The following is a 24532-nucleotide window of genomic DNA, read 5'->3' as shown; positions in this document are numbered from 1 at the left end:
TTACAGACATAAGAAGCCTATATCTTTTATTATCATTCTTTCGAATTAAAACCAAGAACAAATGTTCGAAACATGTCATAAATTAATTAAATAGGTGACTATTGTTGCTGAGATGATGGTGAAATTTCTTCGACATTCTCTTTTTCTTAGGGCATTTTTTGAAAATATAATACTTTTGGCAATACTCATTAATAGTTAATCAGTAGCAAAAAAATGTGTTTAACTGCCTTTGCTTTTATAAATCAGTTGTGACTAGGCCAAGATGCAAACTTCGTTAGACATGCTTATTTCAAACACAATTATATTAGTATTAATTTTAAAAGATGACTGAGAAGGGTCGTTATGGACTAAAAATATTATTAATAAATAAAGAACAACATAATAGCATATTATTTATTTGATTAAAGTTACTTAACAAAAATAATAGATAATTGTGTATCTTTTACAATTTTTGGTTCCATAATCACAGTGGCTTAGAAAACCACATAATGTGGTTGAAGTTGATTCGTTGTTAGAAACGTAGGTGTTGAGACTAGGGAAGTTAGAACTAGACTTAAGATGCAGCGTCATAGACTACACTGCGTCATCAGAAATCTCGTCGCACCGATCTTCCAACTCGTACTGCAAAAAAAATTATATTTAGAAGTATTCTATATATTATGTGAGTATTGTATAATTTAAAATAGTTTTACCGAATTAATTTATCGGTGCGATCTAGAAGACACAGACCAAATTAAAACGCAATTAACTGTCACTTAAGTTATTTCTTTTGTCCTTGTTTTTTCCTCTGATTATGGTTGATTGACAAATTGACAATTGACAATTAGGATTGTAGTAAGTAAGACAATTGCATTATATAGGAGGATTAAATATGCAGGAACGGGTCTTAGCGCGAACTATAACTCCGGAATGTCAAATCCAATACGTATTTGTTAAAATTGTACTCTACAGACAAGACTAAATAAAATCGATTAGTGAAATGACGTAGTTTATTTTTTTAAATGATATATCTACGAGTATATACATAAAAATTGCCATAATAATTACCTCATCGAGCTGAAGGCACTTCCCCCATTCGGCCAATGTGATGCGGTGATCAGCGTCTTCATCACAAAGATCTAGGAAAGGTGCGATGCAGTGCTCCAAAGCCATCAGTGGAGCACGGATTGGGAACAATTCGTGACGGGAGACGAACCTGCAAATAATGAGATATTGGTGGAATTAGATAATATTTGAGCGTGATAATGTATTTTTGCATCCAAGCACGTGTAATGAAGAGGTTGTATAATGACAGATAACCTCACCTGTCATTGTCATGTGTGTCAAGGTCACACCACTTCCAAATAGCAGCATTGGTCCACCGGCGGGTGAGGTTAGATTCGGCCTCTCTCTCCATGCGCATGAAGTGCGCTGGAAGCTCGCGCCTCTCCGCCATGTCACGCATTATGTTGAATAACCAGTCACGCATACGACGCGGGAAGTCGGCCATTTCGCTCTCAGTGCACTCCTATATACATGACAGATGTCCCATAAAGCGTCAAGTCGAAGTCGAGTGATGAGGCAGGGATGGAGCTAACTCCAGATAATTGATTAGTAAGCGTTATACACTAAGGAATTTAAACTAAATGCGTCATATTTTTAATGTCACTTGTCAACATTGTTCACTATTTTCAATAGGACATCACCGGCTGTATTCAATTAATTTATTTTTTTAAATTAATCTTCTCTTATTAAATTTATCAGCCCCATCACCCGATTTTATCTTGGCGTTGATTTCTGGGACACCTTTTATAATTTAACAACTAAATGTTACAGTATTAGGATCCGCTTACAAATGCAAAATCTATGAAGTATAATTGTATCATAGATGGCACTATATACATACAGGCATTTCACGGCATTCTCCATAGTATTCAATCTGTACGTGGTGGTATTGTGGGCCACGGCAGAGCTCGGAGCCGTCTAAGCAGAGACAACGCTGACGGTATACTTCGCAGTCGGATGTCCAAGTCTCGTTGCTTTGAGTGCATACCTTTAAATAAAATATATAGGATATATCTAATAAAAACCTAACACCTTATTTCATAGCAGGCTTTCTTTAAAAAATTCCACAACACTTACCATAGTTTAATGGCAAAGTTACGAAAGTATTTGTTTTTCTCTTTTTATCACAGCGTAAACACAATATGGCAGAGAGAGAAGAAAGATTACTTCAGGTAACAGAGTGCAAATGGACTGATTGTTTTTTTTGAATAAGGTTATTCAATTAGTTGTGACCCGTTTTTTCAACCGCGTCAATTGTGTTATAAAATAAATATTTAGAAAAATTTACGCAACGCAAAATATAATTATAACTAAAGAAACTATTTGGATCTGTGTAGAGATATTTGACATATAATTGGTCGTAAATATATTCTCTTCTATATATAACCTGATTTGTGTTTATGTAATAAAGTATTTATTATTATGCGAACCTTTCGGCGCGAATCTGTCTCATAGGGACATTCTTTGATACAGTTGCATACAGCGTCACCATGTTCGTCGATCTCGCACACTCGACCAGCGCTACAGTGCACCTTCAGGCAAGGATCTACACACACACACAATTATTCTTACGACTCTCAAAAATCTGTAAAAATAAATTCATCTAGAAAATTCTCTAGATTGTTATTAGGCTGTCTCACTTGAAGACACAAAAATTTCCACAATATGAGTGATTTTAAAAGAAGATAATTTACCATCCATGAAGACTTCGTTCTCTGCCTCCTCATTCGAATCCCCGTTCATCAGTTCATTAACGCGCGCTTTTTCAGCTTCCTATGGGCGTAAAGATATCATTATTATGGAGCCACAGGAAAAGTAGTGGTAAAGTCAAGACATGTTACACTGTGGTTAAAAAATACGTTCTTGTTCTTATATTTCATATACTTACGAAATTCAGTTTACATGTAGATGACTTCATTTTAGGATACAACAAGTTAGAGGTAAGAAGGGACCTTACTATTATTAATATTACTTACTATTATACTTACTAATATTAATAAGTTTTGTACGGAAATAAATAAACATTGCTTTCCGAACTGAACCAACTCAATCCGACGATATAATCTAGTACCTACCAGTGGAGTAATTACCTTGAATTGTAGCATTATTAAGAACCAAAGTAAACCTTAGAATCGAGCTGTGAAGCTGGTATTAATACACATCGAAGCACCCACATATAGCAAGTAAAAATAATACATGATGAAATATAAATAATTTAAACTTACCTGGAAGCGCCTCTCATCAAGCTTTTCAGCCATTGCTAATTCAATGTGTTCAGCCTCTGTGTCAGTGCGATGAAGGGCTGGTGGGAAAAGCCGCGCCGCAGCAAACATCGCCGGCTCCGTTGTCGTTGTAGTGCGCAGGCGCCGATGACGCCGCCGCTAAAACGTTTCACGTTAAACAAATGAAAATAAGGCTTTAAGTTAAATACTTTTATGCCACTTAGACAAAGGAAGAATACTGTGCTATAAAAACGCAATGATATAAGAGTCGATTTGAACGTTTTCGTAGTAATAAATCAAACCCCAGAGTTGGTGATTTCCTTGCTCAACGAATAAGTATTGCAATACAGCGAGGAAATGCTGGCAGAGTTATAGGTACACTGCCACAAGGACTAAACTTTTATATTTGTTTTAATTTTTAATTATTTATATTATTACTATGTTTAGATTTTAATAAACGATAAATCAGAAAACGTTTAAGCTCTATCATTAAGCGTCGAAATACATGCGCTTATTGTGGGAACAACAATACAGCATCATCTTCTAAACTATTAATATTTTTTAGTCTTATTATTTACCACTGTATTAACTTACCACAGCTTCAGTGGAGCAAAATGCGGCCACCAACACGGCCAAGAAAAATAGTTGGCCCTTCATTGTGTCACCTGTAATTAAAAATTGAAATCACATACTTTGTATTGTGAATGTGGGGGCCTAGTTGCTTCGGATTCGACTGATAATGAACTTTTTGGGCATTTAACAGTCGCTCGTACGGTGAGGGATAACATCGTGAATCTGGCGTACCTTAGACCCAAAATGTCGACGGTGTGTGGGCTGATCACCTACTTGCCTATTAAAAAAAGGAAATGTTCACGAAACAGATACAGAACTTTTAGGGTTGTCACGTTCATTTGCAACAAGAGTAAGAACCAAAAATATGTATTGTAGTAATAAGTTTATAAATAACTATCTTTCGCCAGCAGCTTCGATCGCGTGGAAATTGCTATATTTTTCGCAACCTCCTTAAACAAAAATCGTTTATTTCAGTCAATTAACTTATATAAAACCATATATGTAAATACTAGATACTTAGAAATAGATTATACTATCTATTGTTGAAAACTGTACAAAAATCCGTTTTGAAATTTTGACACAGCCTAAAAGATTGTGACGGGGGACTCCATAATCTACACAAATAAAATAATGTCGTGTGAAAATTGGTGGAGAGGTAGCTTAGAACCGGAGGCCGGACTTTTTATCCTGTTTCCGTGGGATATGTGTCAAAAAACGTGGTTTAACAAAACGCAACAAGCAGAAAAACTAAAAATGGTATAAGTCAATACATCAGTCTAAAGGCTAAACGTTCATTAAGTAATACATAACAAATGTCTGTCACAAGGTGCTTCACTGAATAGTGCAACCTAGGCACCAAAAACATTGCCAAAAAAAATCATTAAAATACTTGATTTTTTTATTTTTATTTATTACCCTAATAAAATACAATATTTGCTCATTTATTGCTTCTAAGGCGAAAAGTTCGTCGGGTCAGCTAGTATCTAATAAGTATAAATCTATTTGCATTAAACAATGTTATCTCAAAGATTTTTAACACAGCGTTTGACAGCTCCGGTTTCCAACTGTCATGAATGCGTCATAGTTAACCACGAGCAAAAGCACGTTTCGAGGAATCGCCACAGAATGTCGTCACGTTCGCATTTCGCGTCCCGTATCTAGGAATACGAAGGAGATATTTTAACACACAACAGGTCAACTGCAGTGTAACCCAGAACTGGCGAAACGTATATTATTTCCAATATTTCCATTGTTTCCTACGGAGACAACATTTTTCTATACTCTTTATTTCTTTGAGAATCAGTACTGGCTGAGGGCATCGCTCTAACAAGTTCACTGTCCCTCGAGTTACCCGACTGACCCGAACTATCACGTTTCCGACACTCAGCGTAATATGACCGCAAAGGCGCTTTATGATTCAGTGTTCGATAATCGATATGATGTATCACTACATAGTATAAAACATAGTCGCTTCCTCTGTCCCTATGTATGCTTAAATCTTTAAAACTACGCAACGGATTTTGATGCGGTTTTTTTTAATAGATAGAGTAATTGAAGAGGAAGGTTTATAGGTATAATAACATCCATTAAATATGGATGGAGAAATACTGTTATTTTTGAGGTTTCTAATGTGATGTCGTAAATCATAAATAATTTTAAAAAAATCCGCTTACATTGCGATATTTATCAAAATAATCTACTAAGTATTGTACACAATAATGGCTAATTTTCGAAGTGATTTTAACCAATACAGCATTAATCCTTATCCAATTAAATACCTTAAATATATTGTTGATTTAATATAGATCTATATGGCCCTTTACAGCATATGATTTAAATGAATATTTTCGAAGATATTACAAATTTAAAAGTTGCGTCGGAGGCCGCGGTTCTCCCTATACTCTATAGCACTTTGAATTTAGTATCAGCATTGCATCCGTGCGAAGCCGGGGCGGGTCGCTAGTAATAAATATATCATTCGATTTGTATAACTCTATTTCTAAAACAATGAATATTGTATGATGTCATGCATTTTATTACTGTCCGAAATTTATGTTAACTGGTTTTCTACGAAACTGTATCAGCATTAGTTGTGTATTAAATTAAATAGGGTAATGCGCAGGAGGGAAGAAGCCCGCGTGTAAAGCTCAGTAAACCGCTAATACTTCCGACATTTTGTTCCACAAAACTCTTTTAACAAACAATGCACTGTATTAACTAGCAAATTTTGATGGTTTTTTGTTTGTTTATGTTTAATTGAGTAACATTTTACGGAAAAATAAATTTTTCGTTCTTTGAAGAAAAAAGTTATTGGAAACTTTTTCTGTTTCTTTTAAATTCTTTAATAACTGTGTGTTATGTTTAAATGCATTTAGCTTACACATATTGTTTAATTGTCTAACTATTGAATAAAAAATATTTCTGTTAATTGAAAGAGGTTCTATCGTTCGACCCATATGGCGTAATAAACATTGATAATTGAATGTAACGAATGCTATTTGTTTCTATTGACCTAAATATGCGGTCACCTCGCAATTTGATTCCATGACACCAAGTCATTGATGATACAACCGTGCAGTCTTGCAGGCCGTTTCAATTATTGAATGGCATATAAATTAATATGATAGCTATACGCGTATGTGTTCGGCGAATGCGATAGAACGCAATCGAGTTAGTTTCTTTTTTTCAAAGGCCAGTATCATTGCGCGCTTTGGTGTAAAACCTTTTTTGTCGGAGGGCAAAAAAATAAAAATATTTTTATTCTTTTGATTTTGATAGTCTTCGCCACTCGGCACGTTAGAAATACATTTTCATATGCTCTAAGCTTTCTATCTTATTATCAAAGATGCTCTTAACTACCAAGGTGCAGTAAAAAGTTTAAGTTTTATAAAATGCGTTTGATAGCCAGTGTTTTCCTTAGTAAGTATAGAAATAACGTGTGAATTTATACTGATATTTGAAATCCAGTAGCTTCAGAAACGCGACCAAGCGCAAACTATATAATGCCGTATGTCTATATACCTAATCCTTCACAAAGGCTACGTGACTTCCGATAGAAATAGCGACTTTAATATCCTCTATATTTCATACATAATTTTAAGTTTATCAAAGCATATTGAAATACATATATCGTAATGGGTTAAATCCTTCATTTTATTTATTATTTTATGGGTATTTTTGTCTGCGCCATCAATTGTTAACGAATAACGTTAGATAAAACATAATTCAGGAAATTTTGTTCAAAAACATGCCTACGTACTAGTATGAGGCAAGTTTATTTTAAAATAATGAATGGCGGTTCTATATGATGATGTTTCCAGACTCGGAATCATCTGGCGCATCGTTTAAATGAAACCGTCTTATATTTCTAAGTTAGTCGAGGAAAGATTATATAAGGCATTTATATTTATATTAATACAACGGTATGCCTGTCCAAAGTTACGACAGGTACAATACAGAAGAAATATTATGGGAATGAACTTCAAAGAGATAATGTTGAACAAAAGCTTAAGCTGTTAACAGAAATAAGTAGTGCGTAATCATTCTAGTTACAAATGCTATTTACTTAAGTTATACATATACATCAATTACTTAATACCTCCCACGTCAATATAGTCGGGGGGGGGGGGGGGGGGGGAATATTAAATCACAATATTTCTTATTTGTATTGATTGTATTACAAGAATGTATTATTTTATTTACGACGAAAATTATTATTTATATACGGTGTGAATGTCGAAGCTATTTAACATCTTGACCACACGGGTCTAGTAAGAAGAATGAGAAAGGACAAGGCATTTGAATTAGTGTTAGTGCAAGTCTTAGGCTATTAGTGAAAAAAACAACACAAGAACAAAGTGTTAGTGGAGCCTATTGGAAGAGACGATTTATAATGAATTTATAAAGATCCCGTAATTATTGAAAGTCACCGTCCAATACCACTGTACACGTTTTATTTATCAATATAGGTTAATAAATCAATCAACGAAGTTTTACGGAAATCCCATTATTACAACTAGTGTTTTATTTTCTTTGAACAAAAATAATTAATTTCCATCGTTATGTTGTTTACTTAGCAGAACCATAATCTCGTAACCTACAAAGATTGTGTTAACATTTTTAAATAGATCGAAATTATTTATGAAACCAACGATAACCTGCCACCTCTCAATCTGTGTCGCCTGGCAATGTTTAGGCGAAACTCGTAAAGTTTACGATCGCTAACAGCATCCTGTAATACTCGTTTACTGTACTATGTTCACGGTAAAATGGTACAAGCAGAACCATTTCGAAATCCCGATTTCAGTTACGGCAGGTCAAGACATAAAATAGAACATCCAATATTGAATATTGTTTAATTTATTTTATTATTTTTTATTACTTACAAACGTTGTGTAATACAAAAAACTTGCGATTAAAAAGAGTGACGGAGAGCTTATTGCCAGTTCTCCTCTTCCGTTCTACGCCCTTGATTTGAGAACTGGCAGTAAATGTAAAATTAGAAGCATTTAATGTATATTTCTTTTTTGACGTTCATAAGTGTACATTGTGTTACCTATATGAATAAATAACTTTGAATAGTACTCGATCAAGATTTGTACTGAAAGGGTTTAAACTTCAGTCGAATGTTTAGAATATTACCTACTTTAGAATGTATGAAAATCACAATCTGGTTAAAGAGACATAGGGATCTTTTTATAATATAACTTATTATTATAAATAAAATGTTTTTCATTTTCAAGTAGGGAAATACGAATGTTATTCAGTGAATAGTGATAATGCAATACATTATACTTGGAAAGAAAATAAATAAATACTGGCAGGCATAGCCCAGGCATAAGATATAATAATAATTACAAAGTTACCAATTCTCATTGGTTTTTAAAAATAGGTAACATATAAGTTCGCCTTGTAAGAAAATATCTCTGTTAGAAACCGGAGCTGGTAAAGACTTGAGAGGAACAAACCATTGGGGTATGAAAAAAGTGGCAGTGTCCAGAAAGCTTTGTGACGCGCATAGACTTTTACAAATCTGTTTGGGTTTGGTACAACAAAGTTGATTTTTGGCTCGCTTCATAACAATGGACGCCACATGACTTCACCTTTCCGACATGGAAACGAAAAACAGTACTTGAAAGAGACCGTCAACCTCAAACAATCGTGATCGTGGGCTGTTTTTTCTGAGACAGCCAAGGCCTGGTCATGATCGAATACCTTAATAATGAAGGCACTATTACGGGAAGTTTGGACAATATCAAAATTACGTGAGGAAGTTCGCAAACAACGGCGTGACAAACTCGCTATAAAGTTGTTTTGTTTTACCAAGATAACGCCTGCGCGCAAAAGTCCAGAAGCGAAGTGAAAGAAAGTGTAGAAGCTGGCTTCGAGTTGCTGGAATACCTCAGGGGCAATTTGAACATAATGTACGACTACTATAGCGGTAAACGAATTTGAACGGATCAGGAACTAGGAAGTTTTTTTTTAAAAAGACAATTGCGTCATAGTTATTACCACTTTATATTGAACACCCCTAGTACGTGTATATAAAATAATTCAGTAAAAGAAAGCCTATAGGACCTACTGTACGTCTAATTAATTAAGCATTTCGAACAATCAACATAATAAACGATCAAGATCTTAAAAAAATTAAAGTTCATAAAAATACTACGTACAAGTAGCACAAGTGATTTCGGGAATAGGAAAATTCTTTTTGTTAGATATTTTAAATGAGGCCAGTGTTAATCGTGCAAAACATTCGGTAGGTTTGCACGGACGGAAGCCAAGTTATCTGGTGTCCGTTGATAGCTGCGGTGACCCCGGTTTATGATAAAAAAATATTTCTGTGTCACGCGGCTCAGCATCAGCTACTATACAATTAGGTTATTGTTAATTTAGGATACAATAAATTGTAATAACTATACCAAACCCGGTTAGTTTAGTGTTGACTACAACATATACTAATATAATATATTTGGTCTTTATATATACGTATAGGTGAGTGTTATTAGTTTAAATGAATGCCGATTCTGTCAGTCAATAGCCTATTGCACCTATAATTAATAAACCAAAAATAAAATATTCACGGAAACTTCGAACTTAAAAAATCCCACTCAATATCCCAATTTGTTAGGCAAAAATTAAAAAATAACATTAGATATTTTTTATAGTTTTTACTATTATTAGTAGTTTTTTTAGTAACTTTTGGATAAAAATTTTTTTAAACGGCCACCATAGCAGGCAATATATATACAACAACGATTAATCATGAAAAGGTATGTCATGAATATATATTATTTGTTATTGAATCAATGTTAAACAATAATCATATTATGAGTCTGATATTAAAATTGGTGTGCCAAAAACGAAACAGGCAAGACTTGAAGGAGACTAGGGATGCATTCCAGAAACCTGTTTAATCTGCCAAAATCTTTTTAATTTTAGGGATTCAATTCAAATGTTTACACTTTAAAAAAAAAATATAACTTATATAAGAAAATATAACTTCAAATAAAATTATTTATCGTATTAAATTTCAATAATGAATAAATCAATATTTATAGTAATTAAAAATGTATATGTTTAAAAGATTTAACTCACCACGGGCAGTCAGTTCCTTCTGCAAATGTTGTGTGAGGCGGCCGTATGTGGGAACGTGCGCCGCCGTACTGGCTTACTACTTACTAGTTACTGGCCATGCCTCGCTGTACCACTGCGTATACTCATTCCCGAATCGTCATGTTTTTAGGATTCAACCTGTTTTACCAGTATTAGTAAAAAAGTTATACTTCCAATGGGACACAGGGCACACTTTTAAGGCGTAATGAAGTGTTTGGCCTATGGCCCTGTGCACTAATATATTGTTAAAGCGCTTTGAACTATTTGGCTAAGATCGTGAAAACCCTGGAGTGTTTTTTGCCTAATAAAAAAAAAATATGCCAGCCCCATTGGAGTTCGTGACTTTCGTCATACCTACCTACGAAACCTTGTCTGGGATTCGAGCTCAGAACTACGGCTTTATTCCATCCCTACTACGGAACCCTGTTATTTGAGACAAGTTCTTGTAATAATTTCTCGAACGTTCATTAAAGTGATTGTAATTCTATTTGAGGATTTGTTATACCCAAATAAGGACCTCTGTTAATCCCAACTTGGTTAACTGTCCGAGATCGCCTTCCTTCTAACTTCTGTTTTTGTAATTAGTTATTCATCCACTTAGTATAATTTACAGATGACGTAATCAAACGTTTTGTTATTAATAAAACTACAGCTCTATAGTTTAAAAATTTTAAGTATTGACAGTCAATACATTTTTTTAAAACTATATAAAGAGAAATTTGAGAACAATTTACGATCAACCCGTTATATTAAGTATAAATACTTTAACACAAAATCAATTAATAGTAATGCACAATACGAGTTGCTAATTATGAAACGCAATCAGTCAACTAAAATACGAGACAACAAGATAAGCTTTTGACTTCATATTTATAAGCAATATTGTTCCTGAGATAGTTTATATAAAAAAATTTAAAAACTAAAAGTGAGGAGTAGTGTTGGCCTAGTGGCTTCAGCGTGCGACTCTCATACCTGAGGTCGTAGGTTCTAGCCCCGGCTGTGCACCAACGGACTTTATTTCTACGAGAAATCGACATGTCTTAGATCCAAAAATTCGACTGCGTGTGTCGTCTCTGGAGGCTGATCACCTACTTGCCTATTATATTTAAAAATTATCATGAAACAGATTCAGAAATCTGAGGCCAAGAAATAGAGGTTGTAGCGCCACTGATTTTTTTATTTATAAGCTAACAAATGGGGTTGAAATAAATAAAACAAACGATTTGTTACAAAAAGTACATCTCTATTACAGAGGACAACTCATTGCAGTCGCGCACACGTCACCATTTACACTTCACAAACAGGGCCCGAGAGTATTACAATGTGGGAAACATCGTCACGAGGGCTGCGTACGGGCAACGGGCGTCGGTCGGCGGACCAGCTGTAACCCTTACACTGGGATGTCCAGACATGTTCTACTAGAGTGGCCAGCAACAACCGCGGCCCAGCACGGGACCACTTTTAACTTGAAGTTTAATGTCTTAGATCCGTAATCCAATTTACACTAAATGTTTTCCAGTTGAATTATTGGAGTACGATGCGTTTTCGCGCCTAAGATACATAGACTATAACGGAGGAGAATGTCAAGTAAACGTCAAAATTAGTGAATATGTTCATAGAGAATGGACTGAGTGTTAATAGAGTTAATAGGGGGCGTGTGAGGGAGACAATAAAAAAATTATGAAAAGTATTTGGACCCATCTATCTCTTTCTAGAGAGAGGTCAATGTTACGAGGGCATCTGAGTCCTTTCTCTATGATTAGGGCCGGGCGGCACCAGTCTATGGTGTACGCCAGGCAACTATTTACAATAAATAAGTACATGTAATTTAGAAAAACCATCGTGGTGTCGGTTCTCTGAATTTTTTACTATATGTGTTGTTTAAATATCTCACACAATGTAATCATATACTTTTGTTCAATGCAAAAATCCCACTATCAATCACAATTTAAGTTCAACGGAAAATAAAATCTGCCAAATTGCAACAAAGTACTCTTTCGTAAATTTCTGTCAAATTGTGTGTACGCTGTGATGATAAGAAGTGTAAATATAATATTTTAACAGTGCAATTGACTGATTTATTTTTTCACGAATAAGGTTGATAAGCAAACAAAATAATAGATTTCGCAGCCGACACCACGAGCGTTTTGCATTCAAGGAAAATACCACAGACTATGGAACCCGTCCGAGTGGACCCGCGCACTGTCTTATTAGTAGCCTATAAAAATATTCATAAATCTAAACTCTTAAGCAAAAAGTAATTTATCGTAACTATTAATTATACAAAAAATGGATCACAACGGGCCAAGTGCACTCGAACGGGCTTCGGAGTAACGACGAACTCGATTTCGTATTCGAATCGCAATTTATTTCTAAAATATTTTACGGATACGCTAATAATAGGAAAATACACGAAAATTTAACTTAAACCTTTAAACGATCACAAAGCAGGCACGTTTATAAAAACGTAAAACATCTCAAGCCTGAACCGATTATATAAAAAAGTATAAAAATACGGTAATAAGGTACATAGAGAACTAGAGATGTCGCCGTGTCCACTATAGTGAGAGCTTCTCATTAATATCATTCCCTAATTGAAAACTGTAATTAATTGTTTCACATAGACATTAAGGGAGCGTTCAAGTATTACGTTACGTAACGAATCAGGGGGGGGGGGACGTTACGATGTGTTACAGAGGGGGGCATTGAACTATTCGTAACATTGTTTTTAATAATATTAACGCAGTAAAATCGTCACGTAATGTTTTACTAGAGGGGGGGAGGGCGGTTACAGTAAAACGTTACGGCGCGTTACGTGGAGGGATAAACAATGCGTTACGTAATACTTGAATGCACCCTAACTTACCAGGTAATATGTTATATAAAATTACCCTTGGCCTGCGACAATAACACATTCTATAGTATTGAAACAGGGTTTCCAGAATAAGAACAGCTTCTAGCTCCAACTAAACTGGACATAACATATGCAACGCCATGATAATTTTAAAGATATAAAAACTGAATCAGAAGTTGAAGGTAATTTCCGCGAGTAGTTCAGAGAGTAATAGTTCCTATTTAGTTGATTGCACGGATTTTGATCGAAACTAAACAAAATTTACTAAGAATTTTGTAAAATGCCTCCATATTTTTTATTAAACCAAATTTGTATTCCCGTGTAGCTCAAGATCCGCGCGTCAAACTTTAAGGAAACTGGGGCCTGCTGTTCGTTGCGTTAGTCGTATAAATAAATGTTATTCACACATACAAATAATTTTAATATGTAACAAGATAGAAGTCCTAACGATAAACGATACAATCAATTCGATAGAACTCGACAGGCGCGCCTGCAATTCAATACTTACATATAATAATTACAAAACAAAAACCGCTGTTTCCGTCCGTCGAACTATCCACACGGCACTCCGTTACGTGTCCATACGTGTACGTAAGAAACGAATCGGAAACGAATTTTTTAAAGATTTCTGACTTCCAGTTCACGAATTGATGTGCGTAGTGCGCCGATAGAATAGTTCCCTGCCAAGTTCCAACGAGCAAATAAAATTAATTTACTATCTAACTACTTAGAGAAAGCGAAGCGTGTTTACAGCACGGGACGTGACGGGATTCCGTGCCGGCCGATCGCGCGACGGTCTCGTAGAGTATAGCGATACAGAATAAATGCCGGCGGTTAATTTAAAGGAAGACGTCCCTTCGAAGGGGCGGGCGTCCAATGTCGTGACGCGCGCTCACACCTGCAATTTATTATAACGGTTAATGAAAACAATAGTTGTTGTAATTGGAAATGGAGTTGTAATGACGCTTTGACTGTCTCCAGATTTTTCGAAAACTAAAAGTCGTATCTAGATGATCGCTGTATTTGAAAGATATCTGACATTACAATTCAGGTAACGGGGCAAATTTTATCAAAATCTGTTCAGTAGTTTTTGAAATATGTCCATGCATTTTGGCAAGGCACATAAGAGATATTTAAGTAAACAGTATTTATTCAAAGTGATTTGCGTTCAGAGTTAAATTAAATTACACTGAGTGTTTTTCAATATCGTTAATTTGAATTCAATCATTAGATATAGTAATAAAAGAGTAAAAAAAATGTTCCGAGATTTAAATAAAAAAACCGCTTTTAAAGTCGTTACCTGAGTGCGGCGTGGCTAGCGGCGGTAGGGCGTACGCGGGAAGGCGCGGTGCGAAGACGTGGGACGGCGACGGGGTGGGTCCCTTCCGCGAGTCTTCTTCTCCTCCACATTGAGCTTCACGCGGTCGGTCTCCGGGGCGTCGGGCGGGAAGAACAGCGGAGCGGCGTTCAGACATTCGGCCGCCGCTTGGGCGCTCTCGTACGTGATGAAGCCGTAGTTCGGGTGCCTGGTGGCCCCGGGCGCCGCGGCCTTCCCGTGCACGCGCAGCTCGGCGACCGGCCCGAAACGCTCGAACAGAGCTCGGAGCTCCTCCTCGGTCGCAGAGTGGGGCAGGTTCCCGAGGAACAGCTGCTGCGAGTCCGAGTACCGCCGACCCTCGCGGCCCTCGCGACCCTCGCGCTCGCGGGACTCGCGTGGCTCGCGGTTCTCGCGAGTCTCCGAGGTCACGGCTGCGATAGAAGAAATGTTTTACCAAATGCAAATTGATATAGACATAAAGTACTTAAAATCAACAATTGTATAATATAAGCAATAAGCATACCAGCGTTGGGATGCGCACGTGGCGGACGATTACGCTGCTCCATCGGCGGAACGGGCGCCGGAGCCGGAGCGGGGGCAGGAGCGGGCGCAACGGGCGGAGACGTGCGAGTTCCACCCGACTTCAGCAGATTTGCGTACGTCTTCGGCTCCGGCGGTGCTTGAGACACTGAATAAAACAAAACACGTCAAGGTATTTCGGGGATTTAAGCTTGACTAGATAAAAATTATCTAGAGCTGCCACTGCGAGTGATACGTTTATGTATAATATAAATATGTAGTTTTATATAATCTGGGCCTCAGATTTCTGAATCTGTTTCATGATCATTAGTCAATGTAATAGGCAAGTAGGTGATCTGCCTCTTGTGCCTGACACACGCCGTCGACTTTTTGTGTCAAAGTTAAGCCGGTTTTCTCATGATGTTTTCCTTCACCGTTCGAGCGAATGTTAAATGCGCACATAGAAAGAGAATCCATTGGTGCACAGCCGGGGATCGGCATCAGGGATGAAAATAGCACGCTGAAGCCACTAGACCAACACTGCTCAAATATGTAGTTTATTGCAACTAAAAAGTTCTCTCGTCTCTTTCAGTTAAAATATTTATTCATTTATTTTAAAAAAGCACTCTTACATACAATAAACACAATACATTTGCAAAGGCAAGTGTGCACAGCAGTTAAAGAATAACATTACAATTATAAAAGAGAAAATAAATAATACAATAAAAACTAGATTAAGAAATACAAATTTTAACTAAAATAAAAATTTCTTCTTTACAATTGTCGGTGACGAAACAATAATTTACGTAACGAGAAGAGCTTGCTTGAACTATTTCTATTTGCACGAGAAACGAACAAAAATGTTAGTTAGATATTTTTATCGAAGAATTAAAAACTCCCTCAATCACTTACCAGGCTGCGGCGGGGGCGTAGGCTCCCTCTCGGGCTCCGGTTCGGGCTGAGGCGGTGGCTCCGAGATCACTTCATTGCTTTCCTCTGACGGTGGAGCACTTGTTACCGACGCACCTACAACAATTTTTTTAAGTTATATTTTACATGTCAACAAAAAGGGTATAAAGGGGAATTATACAATTTATAATTCTTTTTTTATTTCACCAAGATGTCTAGGAAAGACAATACACCCTGCCTATACAATGACAATAAGCCCGTATCGGGAGTTACATAATCTAATATTATTTAATAACATACATTGTTAATTATTAGAAGCGCAAAGCAAATGTTAGCAATCATCGCACACTTGAAGCCAAAATGAGTTCTTTTGCTTTTCCCACTCATAAATTGTAAATAACATTCTCGTTTCCAATAATGTCCAAAAGATCGACAATTATATTCTATAAAGAAATGTCACTTAGATTTAAACCCTTCAATAAGTCAAGTTAGTTTTTTGTTAATCCAGCGTCGCAACCCCACTTCCCCTAATTTTATGTAAGTTATAAGCTCATGTTTTAAATGATTAAAACCAGTTGAAACCCAGCTTCAAACAAAGAGTTTAATTTAATTCATTTGAACATCCCTTCACCAAACTTACCGACAAGTTACTTACAACCTCCACCGAACTTAACTTGGGCTTTCACCATAAAGCTTTATTTAATTTTAAAGTATATGTATGGTATTATATAAAGATACTCTATGTACTGTATATAAAATAAAACATACAAACCTTGTAAAGCTGACACGAGGTGCCTCGTGGGGTCCTCGTGGGGATGGCCGTTCAGATGGGGCTGCGTGGGCTGTGCGGGCTGTACTGTAGGCTGCACTGCGGGCTGCACGGGGGGCGTGGGCTGCGGGGGCGACACCAGCGGCGCGTGCGGTGGCTGCGGGGGTGCAGGGAAAGGCGGTGGAGGAAAGCCCCCGGCGGGGAAGTAGGCCGCGGGAGATACTTCCTCCTCTTCACCTTCGGAGCGGCCACTGCCCTCACCCTCCTCGTCCGAGAAGACTATGTCCTGTAAAAAACAATTTACATAGAGAGAACTCTACTCAGCAATTACCATTTTTATGGTTACAATAAAAAACATATTTTATATCTTATACCTAATGTTAGCCAGGGACATTCCAGCATGCTTTGAAAGAAGCATGCTGAGAACAAGCAAAAAATCACAGACAAGAGCTAGAACAGGTGTGACAGACATTCTGACTAAGATAGACCAATTGAAATAGAGATGGAAGGTTCATATGCTACGGAGTTTCCATGTAAAATGGAGCAAAATATTGACGGACTGGTAACCTAGAGACTGAAAACGAAGTATAGGCTGACAACGCAAAAGATGTGAGGACGAATTCAAACTAACAGCAGGCTACAAGTGGAGAAGAGTCGCAATGGACAAGAACAGTGAAAAGGGTTAGAGGAGGTCTTTGCCAAGAGACACACCAAACTCCAAGATACAGTGTAATGAAAATATATTAATGATCACTGAGTTACGGAATATAAAGGCTATAATATTATAATCTTAGCTTAACGTTACGAGAAAAAAATCAAATTATTGTTTATTCATTTAGAAGTTTTAAAGAGATCACATTGACGAAAGCAAAAGACAAAGAACACTTCAAATCAAAACATGGATGGACAATCAGCCGATAGGATGGAAGGAGCTAGTACTAAAGTATGTAATGTATGTGTCAGTGGGCAAGAAAAAAAAAAAAAATACAAAATAGTTCCAAAAAGATTCATAGGCCCGACCCAGATGCCACTGTATTAACAAAGTGGAGGAGAACCTAAACGCCAGCAACTGGGAAGTGGCACTGGACAAGGATCAGAAGTTTCTCATAACAAGGGCCAAGAAACATTTAGGGCTAGCGAAGTGATTGAGTTTCTATGACCCTTCAGTTAAAAATATTTCAAATGCGTTTAGTTTTTGTTTTTTAATGGTATCTAACTATTATATACAAAAAGCAATATAAATATTAGAGAACTAACAGGGTGACTGTTGTAAGATACAGTCAGAATATACATAAAATTCTACACACCTGGTACCGGAAGATATCATTGTGCACATAGTACTTCTTGGGTGACTGAGCGGCAAGTACAAAAGTCTGAGTAAAGCGACGCATGGGGGCTCCACCGTTAGACAACTCGCCAGTCACTTGCACCACCACTCCATTGCCTAGAGTCGCCTGAGCGTCCACCTGTAAATGAAGATTTATTTATTTATTTATTTATTCCATATCATTATTCTATCTTTACAGTAATTACTAATTCGATAGAACGACACAATACAAGATATTTTATAAGTAAATTTGTTAATATACATATTATTTAAACCTTTAAGTTTTTATTACATTTTTAAACTCTACTTAACACAATAAACCTTACAATGGTGACCTTAAATATAGAAGCTAACTACTGCATTTTATTACAGAGAGAAAGTCATATACAAATCAATAATACCTAGCTTTTTCCTTTATAAATATTTGAAAAATCTATTATATATAGATATATTATCTCTAAGAAAGATAGATATTATATAAAGAAATATGTATTACAGTTATATAAATTTGTATAATAAAGTTCGTCATCTATACAGTACTAATAAAAAGAAATGCTTAATCACCTTGTTATGTACTTTGATCATTAAAATATGCACAAAGATGCCCCATACCCTAATTGAGAACTTAACGCTAGTATACTCAATGATTATTTATACGATGAAATACTTTTCAATTTTGAAAGTTATGAGCAATTTAATAAAAAACTTGGTGATTGTGAGGACTGTACCTGGCTAATCTTGGCATGACAATCGCGGAAGTTGAGCTGCTGTATACGATTGTGAATTTGCTTCTGCCCTACCACGGGCAGCGTCTCGCGGTTAGGCGCATCGAGACCGCCGTGCACGAACGACGAGTAGTTGTTGTAAAACCTGAAACAATCATTTAAGTTATTACATCAAAGCAATATTATTAACACATATGACCATATAGTGGTTATAGCTAGTAATCTTGAATTTTAGGCAAAACAGTAATTGCTCTGGGTTGGGAGACACATTAGCTACACAATTCCTTTTAAACAGTCACAGAAATGTGTCTATCCAAAACCCAAAGTGTATTATAAGATCTCAAATGGTAATTGTTAAGATTCTAAGAAGCTATTTAGAATATTTCTTTATTTAGCTACAGTCCACAAACTAATTTATATTGAACAAAATAAACAGATTAATTTGTAAACAGACTTTCATTAACTATTCAGAGTAACAAATACAATGTATTAATAATTATTACCAAGGTACAATGAAAATAAAAACAAAATACTTTTTGGCGCCAGAATGACGTTATATATAATAATTAATATATTATAGAGTAACTCTAGTAAGCAAAGTTATTTGTTATCAGTCAGATAAAAATGTTGAATGTATGAGCAATGAAAACATATTCATGTTTGGAAGCTGTAGTATTCTTGATGATGACATCACTCTTACAGTATGTTTACCTTTACTATCTATGCAATAATTTGATACATGTAATATTTATATGTATAAGGATAATTTAATGTTGGAGCCCTAAATGCTAAATTTTGTTCTGTGACATAATCAATAGCGTACTTCACCTATGTAGGAAGGAAACTGTACTACATATTAAATTTATTTTGATGCATTGATTTGACTAAGTGGACTTCACTTCTTTGCAGTCAGGTTTTGCATTTTAACCCTAGATGCACAGCATTGATGGTTTTGTATAGATTTATTTTTAAAGAATACAACAATTATGTAACAATGGAAAATAAATAAGTTTTCTTTCTGTGTGACACTTGCTCGTAAAATCGATGTTTGAAATATGATCCATTTAAGCTACTGACATAATCTCTATATATATAAAATTCTCGTGTCACAATGTTCGTTCCCATACTCCTCCAAAATGGCTCGACCGATCCTTATGAAATTTTTTATGCATACGTAAGTCTGAGAATCGGCTACTTCTTTTCTTTCTATCTTCTATCTTTCGAACCCTTAGGTGGAGTCCATTCCAAGAAAACATTTTTTTTGTTATGATAAAGCATTTAAAAATACATACAACCCCTAATTTTTAACCCCTATTTTTTATTATTGTAGATAATTATTATTATTGAACTGAAAACAAATGTTTCCTAGAAATAATATATGTACATGGCAAAACAAACGTTTTCCGGGTCAGCTAGTATTATATATTAATTTTCTGTATGAAACATCTGAATCTGAGACTAAGGTAAAGGTTTGACTGTACTATAATTATTTTAAGATTATTAGAAATACATATAAATAAAAAGATATTTATTTTTCTTGAGATCAAGATAACGCCTTTCTTTTTATTTACGTGGTAATCACAGAAAAATGCATAATGTCACACTGGTAAATTCTATGCTTAAATATAAAAAAATGCCACATGTTTTACTAAACGAAATTTTTCTGTATATTATATTAAATATAAACAATAACTGAAGTTCCATTGTCTGCATATTCCTTTTAAAATGTATTGTACTGGCGTGGTATTTTTTGGCGTAAAATACCACGTTTCGTATGCCCCAGATTTGTTATATAATACTGATAAATGGGCAGGTAAAGAAGCCAGAACCAATGTCTTTTGTCAAAGAGTAGGAAACAATGAAACATCTGAGAATCCAAACAAAAGGGTTTGGCTTTGTTGTTCTACAACATTGTGCTAATTTATTCCTATTGTGTATTTAGATTTAAGGGTATATTTTTTTAAGGTTATTATATACAAAATAGAATAAACTTACATCCAGTCAACATTAAACATGCTCATAGAAACAATGTTCTTACCATCATCTACACTCAAATCACACAAATATTAAGAAGTTTATCTCTATATATTAGTTTATTTTAATCTATTCAGTGGTGTAGGCGCGTAGACAAACACAATTTGCATTTATACTTTAACATACCCAAATGGTAAATTTGAGCCAAACAATACTTTACTGAATGGTGATTGCTATACTATTTATGATATAAAATATGTATGTAATATTATATAAAATCACAGATTGTATGGGCATTGGAAAATTGCATACTAGTTAATGTCCCACTTAATATTAGAAACTGATGTGAAAAAATTACTTGAAATTTACTTCATTAATCTTAAGAAATCTTACGAAAGTTACTTCATTAGACCCATGACACGCACAATAAAGTTTCCACCTATTGCATCATAAACTTTTGTATCACATCATATTATGCACTTGTAACACTATTCGAAAAATAATTTCCCCAGTGTAAGTATATTAGAACCACTCATACATTTATTAAGAAGTGTCTGACCTGTGCAGGTGGGCGGGCGCTTTATTGAGCAACGTGTAGTATTGTCGAACGAATTCGCGGCCAACGCTCTGCGGTGACGGGGACGCCTCCATTACCATTGCTCTGTTCACTGTGCGCCGATACACCCCTGCGCTTTCACTCTGAAAATAACAACAAAAATTGTTTAGCATTTGTATGATTAAAAAATGAAATCCATATTAGTAAAGGGTGAAGCTAATGCTGCATTGTTCCTAGCTCACCAATCAAATTGCAACAAAGAAAATTATTTCTCTATAACTAACTTCAGCGTCTCAATTAAATCACTGTTTTTAGTACTAGACTTTTTACATACTGTCAAAGACTCTTTATTAAAAGGTATATTTAAAACATATTTTGTATGTCAGTGTTAAGATAATATGTTAAGATATTAGGAGAATTTCTTTTATTTATTTATTTATTTATAACAACACTCCTGCCCTAACAGGCGAACCCAAATTGACAAGAGTGAACAAAAGCTTACAGACGAAACAAAAAAAGCAAAAACAAAATCAATCAGGAAAAACAAAATTACATAATAAAAAAAATTAACTAACCACTAGGTATAGGCACTAACAAATAATAAAAGTTTTGCCAGTTCACTCAACGGAGAATGAAAAAGGTCCGTTAACCTATGCAGTTCATTAACTAAACCAATACACCGAATCATATGTGCCCTTTTCAGAAGGTTAGTCCTAGCCGTGGGCACATGGAGTAACGGTGGACGATGTCGCTTTCTGACGTACCCATCAGGTACATTAAAGCTAATGTACTGAAGTACTGCCGAATTACTGTCCTTGCCATGTAACAATTTTATGAAGTACATCACAAGCGCGAATTCTCGGCGTACTCTTAGCTCGTTGTAGCCCACAGAACCAAGAATAAATAATGTCGGATACATGAGTGGGTAAAAAGGGTACACACCGTACATCTTATGATAAATGTATCTCAAAAATTTGTTTTGTACCCGCTCCAACATCACCTTATACTTAATTTCATATGGAGCCCAAATCGCTGAATTATGCTCCATATGACTCCTCACAAGCGCATCATATAAGACTCTCACAGTAGTGATGTTCATGAAGTCTTTGACTTGTCTCAGTACAAAGCCAAGTTTTTTATAAGATTTTCGACAAATCTGTTTTATGTGTTCTTTTTATTTCTAGGTAGTATAATATTCCAATTTTAAATCAATTGATATAATAGATTGCTTAAAATGTGATTAATCATTGCAGGAAACAGACAGTTATAGCAGTATTTTCAACCAGCATTTGTAACCATATTTTTAATGTAAAAGTTGGTATTTGTTTCTAATGTTTTGTTTTCTACAGCCAAATTTAGAATTCATTGTTCTATAATTTTAATTAAAGTATAAACACAACTCACAACTCTTAGTTGGGAGCCTCAATCTCCCTGCTCAATCCACCTATTCAATATAATATAACCTTAAGGCTTAGCCACCAGCGTTTTTAAACAAGGACCAAATCACACAAAAAAAATATGTTATTTACCAAAAACATAAAATCAGAATGACATATACTACCTAATTAAATGTTTGTTTAAGACTACTCTGCATAATCTTTGACTTTTTGTTCTAATAAACTGAGTTACTGGACATTCAAATAGTGTTTTAAGAAATTCCAGAGATAATATTTCATAATAAGAGAAACATTTAATAGTAACAAAAGATTTTTTTTACATAAATAAGATGTCAAAAGTTAAATTAATTAACGTGAATAACTTTTTATTATTCCAAATAGCCGATTTCATGAGACCATAAGGATTGAACATAAATAATATTTAGACCCTTCTTAATGATACATATCTTAATTACGTGCTAGTAAATTTGTAGTTAATTTTCGTAGTGTCAAAGCATGCATGGCGATTAGCAAGTCCCATATATATATTTATAATAATCGAAGTACTTCCAAAAAGTTAGGATGTGTAAATAATTTTACCCGGAGAACTAAAGTTTTAAAGGCATAAGTAGTATTCAACCGCTTGTCACTTCCTCTAACACCAGAAAAAGGAAACATCAGGATTTTAACCTCTAGGCAGTAATTTGTCTGCCGACAATGAAAATAGTGTTTTCATACGGCTGTACTTGAATTTTAAGTAATAGACTTACCTCAGTAAATTATAGGCATCAAAAATGTATAAACTGCAACAAACTATCACGAAAATCGTGTAATTTTCACGAAAAATAAGCACTGAAAACAGAAAAAGAGCCTACCTCACCGTTCGGTGTCAAATAGTACACAGATGATATACAGTATCCCAAAAATATTTTAAGACTATTAACGTCCACAGAATAGAAATAGGAAAATTTAAATAGAATTTTGTTAAAGCCACAAGCAAAATATGTATATTACATTAGCTTTCTAAAATAAAAATTCTAAACGTAATATGTGCATGTTTTGAATAACAACATATATTTCTTAATGATTTGAAACTAAACTTTTATTTTAACGAACATTTTAGTTGAAATGGTCAAAACTTTGATGAATTTTGTAAAATTGAAATGGTAAATTGATAAATTTAGAACGAAGTTTCCCTTTTGTACGTGCCCAATCTCCCATTTTATGTTAGGCTTTACCATGAATGATGCTTTCAGCAAAAAATGACAAAAGCCTTGAATTTAATAGATACCCTACTAGAAAAAGATGTATACTACTTACTTAATACTTAATTATAGTACTTTAATTAACTATTTGACAATATTTTAAAAACCGTTTTAAATTATTTAATATTGACTATAGAACCTACAAATGAAATCCAGAAATGTGGGACTCATAAGATAGATAGAATAGATATTACTACTTATTATCAGAGTATTTTTTATGCTACAAAATAAAAGCTTGGGCAGAACATTTTCAAATGTTGTAAATATACGATAAAAATGTACTACTATTCTTTTTATATTCTATATTTCTTCTCAAAATAATACTTTCTACAACTTAACTTATGGTTATCTGTTACCATAGAATGGCGGCAAAACTTGCACTATAATGTTGGCAATATTATTGATTGTGATACGTATTGTCTTTCTCTTTCTCACATTACCAATTGCTATTCGCTCTCCTTGTTGATAGGTAATGATGCCATTGAC

The 24532-nt window shown here is 35.0% G+C and overlaps 2 protein-coding genes across 2 annotated transcripts; both read right to left on the bottom strand.

Moving 5' to 3' along the window:
* Positions 1 to 379: 379 nt before the first annotated feature.
* Positions 380 to 10560, bottom strand: LOC125049487 (SPARC). The gene is made up of 9 exons (XM_047648822.1): positions 10437 to 10560; positions 3861 to 3931; positions 3270 to 3425; positions 2739 to 2817; positions 2475 to 2590; positions 1886 to 2032; positions 1305 to 1507; positions 1048 to 1195; positions 380 to 621 (listed from the first exon to the last, which is right to left on the bottom strand). The coding sequence occupies exons 2-9, from the start codon at positions 3921 to 3923 to the stop codon at positions 574 to 576; spliced, it is 960 nt and encodes a 319-aa protein (XP_047504778.1). The 5' UTR covers positions 3924 to 3931; positions 10437 to 10560; the 3' UTR covers positions 380 to 573.
* A 1116-nt stretch (positions 10561 to 11676) lies between these two features.
* On the bottom strand, positions 11677 to 23690 carry LOC125049409 (ras GTPase-activating protein-binding protein 2). Its single transcript, XM_047648669.1, has 9 exons — positions 23552 to 23690; positions 21409 to 21548; positions 18879 to 19020; positions 18131 to 18289; positions 16827 to 17109; positions 16058 to 16171; positions 15150 to 15314; positions 14609 to 15057; positions 11677 to 14206 (listed from the first exon to the last, which is right to left on the bottom strand). Exons 2-8 carry the CDS (start codon positions 21504 to 21506, stop codon positions 14624 to 14626), a joined length of 1395 nt encoding a protein of 464 aa, XP_047504625.1. The 5' UTR covers positions 21507 to 21548; positions 23552 to 23690; the 3' UTR covers positions 11677 to 14206; positions 14609 to 14623.
* Positions 23691 to 24532: the final 842 nt, after the last annotated feature.

This window comes from Pieris napi, chromosome 5 (assembly GCF_905475465.1).
Source record: "Pieris napi chromosome 5, ilPieNapi1.2, whole genome shotgun sequence".
NCBI classification, from domain to species: domain Eukaryota; kingdom Metazoa; phylum Arthropoda; class Insecta; order Lepidoptera; family Pieridae; genus Pieris; species Pieris napi.
This window is presented reverse-complemented; position numbering and strand designations above follow the sequence as displayed.